This window comes from Rhynchophorus ferrugineus, unplaced genomic scaffold, assembly GCF_030347505.1.
Source record: "Rhynchophorus ferrugineus isolate W39M unplaced genomic scaffold, kcgeb_rfMv2 rfM9, whole genome shotgun sequence".
In the NCBI taxonomy this organism is placed as follows: Eukaryota; Metazoa; Arthropoda; class Insecta; order Coleoptera; family Curculionidae; genus Rhynchophorus; species Rhynchophorus ferrugineus.
Window position 1 is genome coordinate 33,721,370 of NW_027472588.1, and position 12,063 is coordinate 33,733,432.

Genomic DNA, 12,063 nt, shown 5'->3' on the forward strand with positions numbered 1-12,063 from the left:
ATCATCGTCGACGATAACGGCGATCGCTCGGCGTCGGGACGTATCAATGGACCTTTCGTACGCGACCTTGGGACGTCTCTGGTGAGGGTGTTGAAGGTATTTTGTTTTCCCTACCATTAATGAAGCTAGAATTTGAAAATCTGTCAGTTTGGTACCTTTATTACCTTAAATAATTGTTCAGGCGTAATTCATTTAGAATTCATTGTTCTAATTCTAGGAAATGAAATATGATCACACGCTACCAAATCTGGTTTATTTTGTTCTTTATATAGCGCATAAAGTTTAATCTATTAATTCTGAGCAGCTACTTGTTTGTACAATTTATTTTTTCATTATAAAGGGCTGGGAGAAAATAATTTCGTGTATTTCCTAATTTTTCTTAAGTGAATTTATTTATTTTTTAACACTCATCGGTGATATATGTGACGCTTTCATTGATGATATACCATATATCTATATATCCGGCATATATATTTCTTTTTGAATTGAATTTCGAATTTTTTTGAAGCCAGCTCTATACCATTAACAGAAGTTTGCTGAGACAGAAACAAATTGTGGTTGGACAGGGCAGAGTCTTTTTCCAATTCCATTAATTGTTGGCGGTAGACAGGCGAGTTGATGGTTTGACTACGTTTTAGTAGCAACTGGTTTCCAATCCCACGAAACTCTTAACATTATCTTCCTTATTGTTAATGATAAAATTTGATTTGGACATGCTTCTCCACATGTCCACATTATATAAAAGTAATTACTGGTATAATCGATTTGCAAATGCCGAGATTATCAACTTTAGTTCTCAAAAGTATGAGGATGTGGGGTGGTTCTTTTTTCTATTTAAAGTGACATAAGAGGTACCTTTAATACCAACTGCTCAAATTTAGTGAGATGGTAAATGAGGAATATTACACCCAATAAGGCTTTTGTAGATATCCATCAGCTTTGGTTCTATCTTATTGTTATTTGTTTGATAGAAAACACCGGACAATATTTTCAAGACTATGTCCGTTCTGGTCTATACTTTTATGAAGTAAATTCCTTGAAAAAATATATAAAATTAGGCATCAACTGTACATACTATATCTAAATAAATATTATATACTATCTATATACTATACATTTGTTTATGTTTTAACTGATTTTAATTATATATTTTCTCATGTCGGATTGTTTTTTTATAATTATCCTGGGTTAGATTTACTTTTGAAATTGCCTGTAATTGCTGATATGAAATCATGTAATGTGATGTTTTATAAGCAGGATAATAGATACACTGGAGATAATGTATAACACAAATTACATCAACGTAATTGAAAAAACTCTTGCTGATCTATATGATATATCACATAAAATTTAAAATTACAACTACCAAGACGTGACTGTTAGACATATATTTCGGTTCTGTTCTGTGTTATTTTTTATTAAATGATATACAAAATTATAATTGAATAAATATAACTACAGTTGATATATGTAATGATGAAACTAGCAAGTTGGGAAAAAGCTAGTTTTAGTTTTTCATGTTTTCAAAGTGATTACATTCATTATGATACATGTGCTATTTTGATCGATGACCTTTGGCCATTTTACAGGAATTTCTAAGATTCCTAGATATAACAATTCTTTTGAAGCTAGATTTACAACAACTGGTTGTTGAACAGGGCAAAGTTTAGGTATAGCTGTGGATGAACCCAAACAGTTATATTAATTTAGATTTCATTTGTTGATAATTTATATTATTATTTTTGTATTGTTTGGGCTCGGCAATAACTTCGAAGTGATCAGTTGGTAGTAGTTGAAATAATATTGCAAATAGTTAAATATGTTTAGGTGGGTATTTAGTTAAATTGTATATATATAGTAGAATATAAAATATGTATAAATAAGGGTTTTAATTATTTTTATTTAGTTGTTACAATGATTATTTTGTATATATTTTGTTTCAAAACTTTTTTTATGTTAATAATGTAAATTTGGTTATGTTTTACTTTTTAATGGGCTCCTTATTTATTTTTTGAAGTCGGTTCAATTTTTTTGTTAAATTATTTTGTTTATTTCATTTCAGTGTTAGATAATTAATAAATTACGTAGTTATTTTATTTAATATTACAGTGGGCAAGGCAACTAATAAGGTATAAGGTCCGTATGACGAAAAATAGGAATAAAGAAACTAAGATTGCAAGGAAAGGATTTGAAAAATGTAACTTAACCTGCCGGGAATCGAACGTTCGTATGTGAGCCGAGTCCATTTCTATGGTTTCTCATATGCACTCATGGTTTCTCTCTTTTGCACTGAACGACTTTCGGCCTTTCGTCGCATCAGTTCAGCAATGATATTATAGACAAATATCTGATTATTTTAGATTAAAAAAAATATATGTTTTCGGTGGGGAATCTACCTGGGAAGTGCACTCTTTCGAATAAAAATATAATTTTGAAAATCGGTCCATAATGGACGGAGAAATCGGTGAACATACATTAAAAAAATATACAGTCGAACATAGAACCTCCTCTTTTTTTGAAGTCGGTGAAAAATATGGGTGCATTTGGTTAAAAAAGTATTGTTTCCAGTTAACGTAAGTAGTTCACAGATTTCACGTATTTTAATATTTGGTCCAAATTATTTAAGCAATTTTGTCTTTACATACTTTTAAAAATGATATAGTCTCAGATTTTCCAATAATAAAAAATTAGAAACTGTGTATAAAAGAAAGACTGACACAAAAAATTACTATATATCTTAACTCTAACAGTGAAAGTCACCAACAACGGAAAAAATATCATGACACTATCATAAGAAAACCTAAAAGTTCAACTGTACCCCTCATCTAAATCATACTAAAAAAGCAAATCATCATGTTGCATTTGCACATTCCCATCAGATAAAGACCTAACGATCTTACACACAGATCGAAAGATTCCCCTATTAGTCAGTTCATTGTGATTTTAATGGTTAAAATACTCGATCGATCACTGCTTAAGTTCGCTAAAGGTTAATGTTGGTGCATTTTATTTAGTATCCATGCACATTTATTTATTTAAAATTATTCGAGAGGAGTTTATTAGTCGAAAAATGCAAGGTCGTGCTTAGGTAGCGTTTTGTAAACTATTACCAATTCATGTACGACATATGTTGTGCTAATGAGATATATTTATAAAATAAATTCGGTTTCAGCATCAAATTGATCATACCAACAGGTCAATTGAAAAGTCCCCGGCCTACCATAGTAAAACACATTTTTTGGCAAAATTATTATTTTTTATTCAGCAAAATTCCTTTCAAGGGTGACACACTGATGATACCATTTTTGTAGTACGATTTGTCCTTTGCTTCAAAATAGGCCTCAGTTTCGCGATCACCTCTTCATTCGACGAAAATTTCTTCCCAGCGAGCATTCTTTTGAGATCTGAGAACAGGAAATAGCCGCTGGCGGCCAAATCTGGAGAATACGGTGGATGAGGAAGCAATTCGAAGCACAATTCATAGATTTTCGCTATCATTTTCACTGACTTGTGACACGGTGCATTATCTTAGTGAAGCAGCACTTTCTTTTTCTTCAAATGCGGACGTTTTTCAGCGATTTCAGCTCCAAACGGTCCAATAACGTTGTCGGAATGTTAGTCTTGTCGGTCGGAATGTGTGGCTGTCAATGCGATTGTTTGTCCGAACACTCATTACCATTTTGTGGAAAGAATTAGCACGAGAACTAAAAACACTGGTTGAAGAAATATTTGTTTATTTCTATTATAATTGATATATGTGGTCGACAGGAGAATGGAGAGGCTATTAGGTTAGGTAAAGGAAGTACGGTAGCGCTGTGGAAGTGGTACTGTTACAAGGGGGTAGAGAAAAGAAAAGAGAGTGGGACGTCGTTATGGTGGTCTTTTATAGCCGGAAACCTCATGGTACCAATCCACCAGCGTTGCCAATCTTTGAACTTACTGTAGGTGAATGTGTGGTGGCCTAAAGGGCCGTAGCGGTCGCTACAACTCTATGTGATTATCGCTGTTGATGATCCGATCTTTTTCCAGGTAGACAATGAAAGTTGTACCATGCGCATCCCAAAATACAGACGCCATAATTTTGCCAACCGACTGTTGCGTTTTCCCACGCTTTGAAGCGGGTTTATCCTGTGCAGTCCACTCGGATGACTGTCGATTGGACTTCGGAATGAACGCATATTTTATTTATTATTATTTAAGAGTTTTCTTTACAACTCTTGCATCCTGTGGTCGAGTGTGGCTCTGACCTTTTTTCAATAATACGTCGTTCAATTTCTTCAAATAAGTTGATAGACATTTTGGCAATGATTTCATTCAGTTTCAGTACCTCGCAATATACTTTATGATATATGCTTAGCAATACTCTTTATGGCTATGACAATTCCACTTCGGTGTCGATATGAACGATTCTTTTGGACTAACCCATGATATTTGTCGTTTCGGAAAGCTCCTCTTTTTTTGCCTGGAAAGCAAAGAAACTTGAAAGGTCATCGCACGCAAACAATGCCCGGAATAGCTGATTGATGAAATCCTTGAAAGTTCTTCGGCAATTTGAGATGGGTTTTCATCAAATAAATCTGGACATCCATTGTCTTCGAAGATATTTGGAGCACGGTCATCAATGACATCAAAATCACCAGTTCAAAACATTTAAATCAAAAGCTATTATTTTTATATTATGGTGCTGCCTCAAAGTATATTTATAAACATTTTAAGGACCGTGGTAGCAGTTTCTCAAATTGTACATCAAAAGTAATAAAGGTGTGAAAACGGAAATGCAATTTTGAGCATTTGATGAGCGTCTTTGGTTCACTGAATTCGCTGATTCAATGACACCAAATAAAAGCTGTTATTTTATAAAAAAATGTTAAAACAATCGAATTTAAAAGATATCGCTGATAGAAATACACATAATACATATAATTCGTGATAAAATACATATAATATTATACAACTAATATTATGACTAGTTTCTACTATCTATTACGTTATTCTTGAAATACTTTTATAATGATTGAAATGAAATGAACAGTATATGAATACATTTATATTTATTTTGAAAGAAATATCGATTTTTGGTTGATATTTTTTAACCGATATATCGATATTCTTTGTTTAGCAGATGTTTTCGATATTTTTTCAAACAAAATTAGATATATATCTTAAACGTTACAAAAAACCTTTCAATTATTTTTAATAAGGCTTTAAAATTGGTAATTTCAAATCATTTTAAATAAATTTTAATTATAGTTTTAAAATATTTTAATTTTCATAAAAATATCCATATTTCCATATAAAAATACCGATATATGGATTTTTTTTTGAAATTATCGAATATATATGGATATATCGAAATATCGATATTTTTCTCAGTGGCTGATATTTCTAGTATATATTATGTAGTTTATATGTGTATATGGATATATTTGTGAGTTGATGGTGTACGCCTTAGTTAAATTATAGTATTGATTCAAATCATGAAATTCTTAAGGAGACCAAAAGCTAAAGAAGACCTAGACAGATGTAATTACATTGTCTAATTTGCTTACTTTTTTAATATCTGATATTGTTTAAATAACATTTTTGACAAAGCTGTAAAGATTGCTAAAAGTTGTCCGTTTCAGCCAAGATTATTCAAAAGAATATGGAAAGAAGTACTTGATGCTTCATTCTTGCTAAGCACCGAAATCTAATAATTTTCACGAAGCAAATATATAAAGGGTATATAGTACAGGTCTTTTAGTTACAGTGAAAACCAACAACAATATTTAAGGTGAGTAATACATTTTTCGATTTTAATTCATGTTTGGATTGTCCGAGTAAAGAACAACATTAAATGTTTTATACCTTTTTTTTTAAATCTTGTGATATTTATCTCAGATAAATTTTCGTACAGTGTTATTGATGTCGAATAGGTGCAGTATATATTTATTATCAGTTGTAAACCTGTGATGCTAAATGCTCTAAATGGTGAAGTTTTTAATGAACTTCAGAGTTCAGAGTTCAACATTTGAGTTTATGTTTCTTGAGTTTTAGGTGACTCTGAATGAATTTTGGTTAAAATTGTAATGTCATTGACCCATAAGTATTTGTAAGGCTTCATAAAATAACAGGGATTTGGTGAGTGTTCCGTTGCCTCGAATATCTAGGAACTTGAGCTGAAATAATCGAATCTTTTAAAAAAAATTAACATTTTATTCTAAAGTCCGAAGTAAAGGTTTGTCCGAGTAAAGAACATCAAATGCTTTATACCTTTTTCTTTGGTAAATCTTGTGATATTTATCTCAGATCAATTTTCGTAGTATTATTGATGTCGAATAGGTACAGTATATATTTATTATCAGTTGTAAACCTGTGATGCTAAATGCTCTGAATGGGGAAGCTTTTAATGAACTTCAGAGTTCATCAACATTTGAGTTTATGTTTCTTGAGTTTTAGGTGACTCTGAAGGAACTTTGGTTAAAATTGTAATGTCATTGAACTATAAGTATTTGGTGTAAGGCTCCATAAAATAAAAGGGATTTGATGAGTGTTCCATTGCCTCAGACATCTAGGAACTTGAACTGAAATAAACGAACATTTTTTTAAAAATTAACATTTTATTCTAAATTAATAAACTCTGAAAAAACATAACAAAAATATATATGTATAAAAAATACATCACAAAGGCGTCTAAAATTGTACTACTCCTCAATTGGTAACCCTAATTTTCGTTTTAAGACCGTCGAACCGGATCAATCTATTCTCGCTTGCTTTGGGTAATTGGTCGCTGGTTATTAAGTTGGGTTCTGTGGGTGTCGAATGAAGAAGAATGTCCGGATGAGGAGTCGGTTTATTAAAATACGCCTTCTGGATGATATCCTTGCTGATAGTATTGTCGGACTTTCCGTTTCCCGAGCTGATGGACGATGGCAGATAGTTTGGGGTGACGCGGTTTGATTTCTGGTAATCGCTGAGGATGGATTCTCCGGAACGGTAAGGTTCTGTGCTCGTGGCTGGTAAATATTTCGTAGTGAGTGAAGGCTTTTTCTTAGGGGCGAGGAAAGTGTCCAAGATCCTTTCTCCGCTGATATACTTGGGTTCCACCGTCGGGAGATACCGTGGAGTTACTGGAGTTTGTGGTTTTGGAGTAGTTTGATATGCGTTTAAGATTCTTTCTCCATTGATGAAGTTGTTGCCGCCCTAGATAACGTTAAAATAATATAGTTGGTTTCAAATTAATCAAAACATGTTTTTTATGTTTGATAAGGAATGGTACTGTTAGGTTCATTATTTTATTTTAGATTGTTGATTTAAATATAGGCCTATAAATTAATTTTGAAGGATTTACAACAGATACTGTGAATTAAATCAATTTTATGTTGAAGACATATACTGATGTAAAAGACATTGTACTGATTCTTCTATAAATGATGATTCTTCTATGAATGAAAATCTTTTAAAATTAAGTTATAGGTTCATAGATATATTTAATATTTTGTTAAGCAGCATGAATAATATTTTGTGCGGTACTTTTGGATTTTAAAATATAAAATACACAATAAAGACAGAAACATATTCTAAAACTATTTTGTGCATCCTATTATCAACATGGGCGAAACTTCTCTTGTTCTTATATTGAAATAAAGCTAAGAGCTTGAAACTCGTATAAATATTCTGTTCGTTGAAACTCAAGTAGATTCCTTTTGATATATTCCATTCAAATATAAACGTATTATTATTTGAATATTCCCTTCTTTTTGGGCCAGCTAGATATATATATATATATATATATATATATATATATATATATATATATATATATATATATATATATATATATATATATATATATGAGTTTGAGAGATCAGCAGTTCGATAGCTATATTGCTCAGTGCGAAACTTACAATTATCGCAATACACGTTTCATTTATAAAATCAGTACATAGAGCTCTAAATTAAATAACTGCACTGGTTAGTCAACTATTTGGACTTATGGGATGCAAACATAGAATTTGCATTAAGTTATGAAAACGACTAGCAATCTCACATTGTCAAAAAAAGTTCTTCGATTAATCGCCAATACATATCGCCGCGTATCAGCAAAAAAGTTCTTTTTGAATGATTGAATGATAATCTGAATAATATAGACCCAGAAGGCTTTGCAATAAATCATGAAATAAAGCTACTAAATCACGCCAAAGAGGATGTAATACTGGATAACGCACAAGAAATCAGATGATTGAAGTGAACCGGACTACAAGAATCTATATTAAAATGTAAAAATATTATTGTTGTCTTTAACTTAAGTTAGTTATTCATACAACTGATCTATAATCTCGTCTTCTTCTATCCCATAATTAACATTGTACTAAGCCTATCTGATATATTATCTTAATAAACATAATTTCTTAATCATATGAATTTAAGTATAGTATATTATTCTATATAGTGGAAAAATAATAAATACTTCTTCAGAAGCTAAAAAAAATTTTTCATAAATATAAATAATTTACTAAGAATTTCAAATTAATAAACGTTTGTTAATAAATATACTTCATATTTCATAAGATATTTACTCAAATTTTACCTTTTATAAATTACGTATTATTACATACTATTTATGTTTAAAAATAATAAAATATTACTGTCATTGAATCTAATTATGTATTATTTCATTTCGTCGAAAAGCCGAATCATTACTCTAAGAACCAGAGAAGATCAAAAAAGAAAAGGATACTTGAAGAGGCCGGTAAAAAATAAATCAGTTTATGTTCATATTTTATAGATAATAGCAAATTTATGAAAAAGTTAAACTTATTAGGTAAAAAGTTATAACTAGCTGAACGAAGAGTCTGAAAAATATAAGATGTCTAGTAGTAAACAATGGTGACTCATGTCAAACGAAGATGATCGAGATTATTTTAGATATACTGCTTAAAATATCGGTCATTAAACTTAAGAATTACTAATTGAAGCTTGTAAATCTTATAAACTAATTTTTGTGTTAAATTTTCATGTTAGTTATCCAAGAGATCATTAACTTGTGACTTCATTAATTTGGTATTATTAGGCATACCTGTTTGGGCTTAGGAATAAAGGCATCTTGTTCATCAGCTTCAGGCTTATAGTTTCCGGATTTATCTGGTTTATAGTTCCCCGAGTTATCTTCTTTATATTGACCGTCATCAATGGGCTGTCCGGGAATCCAAGGAGTGAAAAGAGGAATCTAAAATCCAAACAATTAAATTTCGCTTACGGTGACAATATCGTAAAAGTTTAACTCACCTTGATATGATCTCCCTCTGGATGGAATCCCGCTTCATCAGCAAAATAATTGACGCTGTACACCACACCATCAGCGCCGGTGAAGGAAAACGATCCTTTAACGAACGCCGCGTTCTCCGATGCGTCATGAATTGATGGAGTCTCTTCGCCTGTTTCGTCCTTCTTCAAACCATTGCTGGTTTCGTAGCTGTAGAAACATAATCCTTTGTTAAAAATAGTCGGTTTTTCTACTCGTAAGAAATACGGCGTGATAAAAGTGATGACATGTCCTTGACCTTTAGATTTTCATCTGTTTTAGTTTTCTACGCACTCACGGTTAGGTGTGGAAACTGCCTACATATTCCGAATATATTATCTATATATGATTTATATTTATGTGAAGAAATTCGTATGCTAATGTATGAAATTATTGGTGACGTCAGATTATGTAATTCGAATTCATAAAGCGTGGGCAAATCTGTAAAATTTCTAGTACAGTTTCGAAGGAAATTCGTTATGCCATTATAAGATTGTAATATGGATAAAATATGGATGAGTGGAATTTTCTCCTTTATTGAAATAAGTGGAATGAGGCTAGTGAAAAGGAGGCTAGCCAAAATTAAACATTTATAGTATTTCTATGTCATAGATATAATGTTGACACCAAGTTGACATAATCTACATCCTATGATAGTCATATATTTCCACAGATGCGTGTTGTCAACTATCGATTGTTTAGTAATTAACTACTTGTTACTATCGACTATTTTCAGTCGCTATGTTCAATCCGACTGATTTTATTACTATTTGCTATTGACTGTTGCAGTCATGTATTTTTAGTTACTATTTTTGATTCTACTAGTTTCATTCGACTGATTTTTAACGTTCTGACTCTGTCGTCCTAGCCGCGACCCTGACAAAAAAAGTACCCATTTTGTTGTTTTATGATTAATTGATGCTTACATAGACTTATATGTAATATATATAGTGTTATGATTTTCTTGGTAGTTTGCTTATAAATAATAATATATTGTATAATAAAATAGTACCATTTTGGAGCGTTATTTTTCAAGATTGTTAATGTAAGAGGAAAAATAGATTAAAATTCTGAATGATAAAGAGTAAAATAGTTTTTACTGTTTTTATGGCAATAATAGGTAATATTTCCATTACTCTCTCGATTTTTGTTAAACAATATTTCCGTTCAATAATAAGTAAAGCATTTACTTTATTTAAAAATGCTCTAGTAGTTATTTTGCGACCATTTTTAATTATGTTATGGATTTTTCTTACTATGATTAGGTATATATTTAAATTTTATTTAGTATTTGTGATTATTGTACATCTTTAATTTTTAGGTTTTGTTTAAGTCCTATTGTATTGTCTATATTTATTATAGTATCTTATTTTAAAATAGCAATTAACATTTAAATTCGATAAAACATTTGTGGGGTATTAATCCATTCCATAGGAAAATTCCATTCCTTTTTACAGATCCAACAACATTCAAATATAAAAGTAATTCTACTTCTTTTAAAATGAAATTATATATTGCATATTAACAGTATTGAGTAATTAATGTTTTCCTTTTATTGTTTAAAGTACGTGAAGGAATATGTAAATCTACATTTCGTTTATACTACCGTTGGAAGATATAAACGCATATAAAGTTAACTGTTCCAAGCATTTATCTCCATCCTTTCCTCTCTCACAATTTATACAGGAAAGGGTTCGTACATCTTCGTCTGACATCACGAATTGAAAAAAAGTCGTACCGTACATTTGACTGAAAATAGTAACTACTATTACACGTCGACAGCGATCTGTGAATAATACCTGTGATTGTTTTATTTACCAAGTTTATCCTCCACAAAATTGACATGTCGAAACTATTTCCCGGATGATTTATCATAGAAAGAATGGACTATTAATTGAATGGAGTTACCAATAACTTCTTCAAGCATTTTATGGGCTCTGGTCATACTTTGTCCAATTAAAGCAATTGACAGACATATTTAGCACAATAAAAGTAAGTGCTTTTTAGGAAACTCAAAGATATATAAAATGGGAATCATTAAAATAATTTTGACTTTTAAACTGTTTAATAAGACAAAGCCATCTCTTCATTACCTTCATATCATATTGATCTGACAATCTTGTCATTATTTATTAAAGGAAAATATAATCAAATCATTACCATTATACATAATTTTTCCTGTTAATTATTGATACTGTTAATGATGACTAACCCATTAAATGACATTATTAATAGATGCAAATTGGATGTAAGTTAAAGTATTCTAATTGATCTGATTTCTCAAACTCAGATTGGTTATTTCTCGAGAAAGCCGGGTGGTGGTGGTACTCTTCTCCTGCCAATGAGCTGTCGGCGGTAATAAAAATAGATTACGTGTTAAATCGCAGCGACCTTGCGTCAAAACTATTTCGAGAAATGAACCATAATACCTGCTCGTTAATATTGACGTATTTATATTATTTATCGGTTTTTACCATAATCCGTAGCCCGAAGAATGTAGATCCTGTACAATCATGGTTTTTTTGCAGGTACCTGATACAGTTTGTCATCTGATACAAATTATGTACACCAAAAAACATTACTCGATAATTGAAGATTTGTTTTTGGTACATTAAAAGGTTTATGAACTGTTGAGGGTTCATTATCTTAGTTTAGCAACTCTATTTTATGAATATAGGGTTTTGAAAAATGTAATTTTAGGGTTGTATAATAACAATTGTTTTGTTAAACCTTATATCAACATCGAAAAAAAGAAGAGAAGCCGAGAAGTTATTAATTGC

General features: G+C 30.9%; 1 protein-coding gene across 1 annotated transcript; it reads right to left on the reverse strand.

Moving 5' to 3' along the window:
* Positions 1–6,674: 6,674 nt before the first annotated feature.
* Positions 6,675–11,798, reverse strand: LOC143203169 (uncharacterized). Its single transcript, XM_076415305.1, has 4 exons — positions 11,758–11,798; positions 9,268–9,454; positions 9,059–9,208; positions 6,675–7,182 (listed from the first exon to the last, which is right to left on the reverse strand). The coding sequence occupies exons 1-4, from the start codon at positions 11,796–11,798 to the stop codon at positions 6,691–6,693; spliced, it is 870 nt and encodes a 289-aa protein (XP_076271420.1). The 3' UTR covers positions 6,675–6,690.
* Between the last annotated feature and the right edge of the window lie 265 nt (positions 11,799–12,063).

Bases quoted from the DNA above. Each gene is read 5' to 3' on its own strand.
- LOC143203169 (XM_076415305.1), bottom strand. From the start codon at position 11,798: ATGATTGTACAGGATCTACATTCTTCGGGCTACGGATTATG. The intron at 9,209-9,267 runs GTGAGTTAAACT...TTTGGATTTTAG, and splicing joins CAGAGGGAGATCATATCAAG to ATTCCTCTTTTCACTCCTTG. The intron at 7,183-9,058 runs GTATGCCTAATA...AACGTTATCTAG, and splicing joins TTATTCCTAAGCCCAAACAG to GGCGGCAACAACTTCATCAA.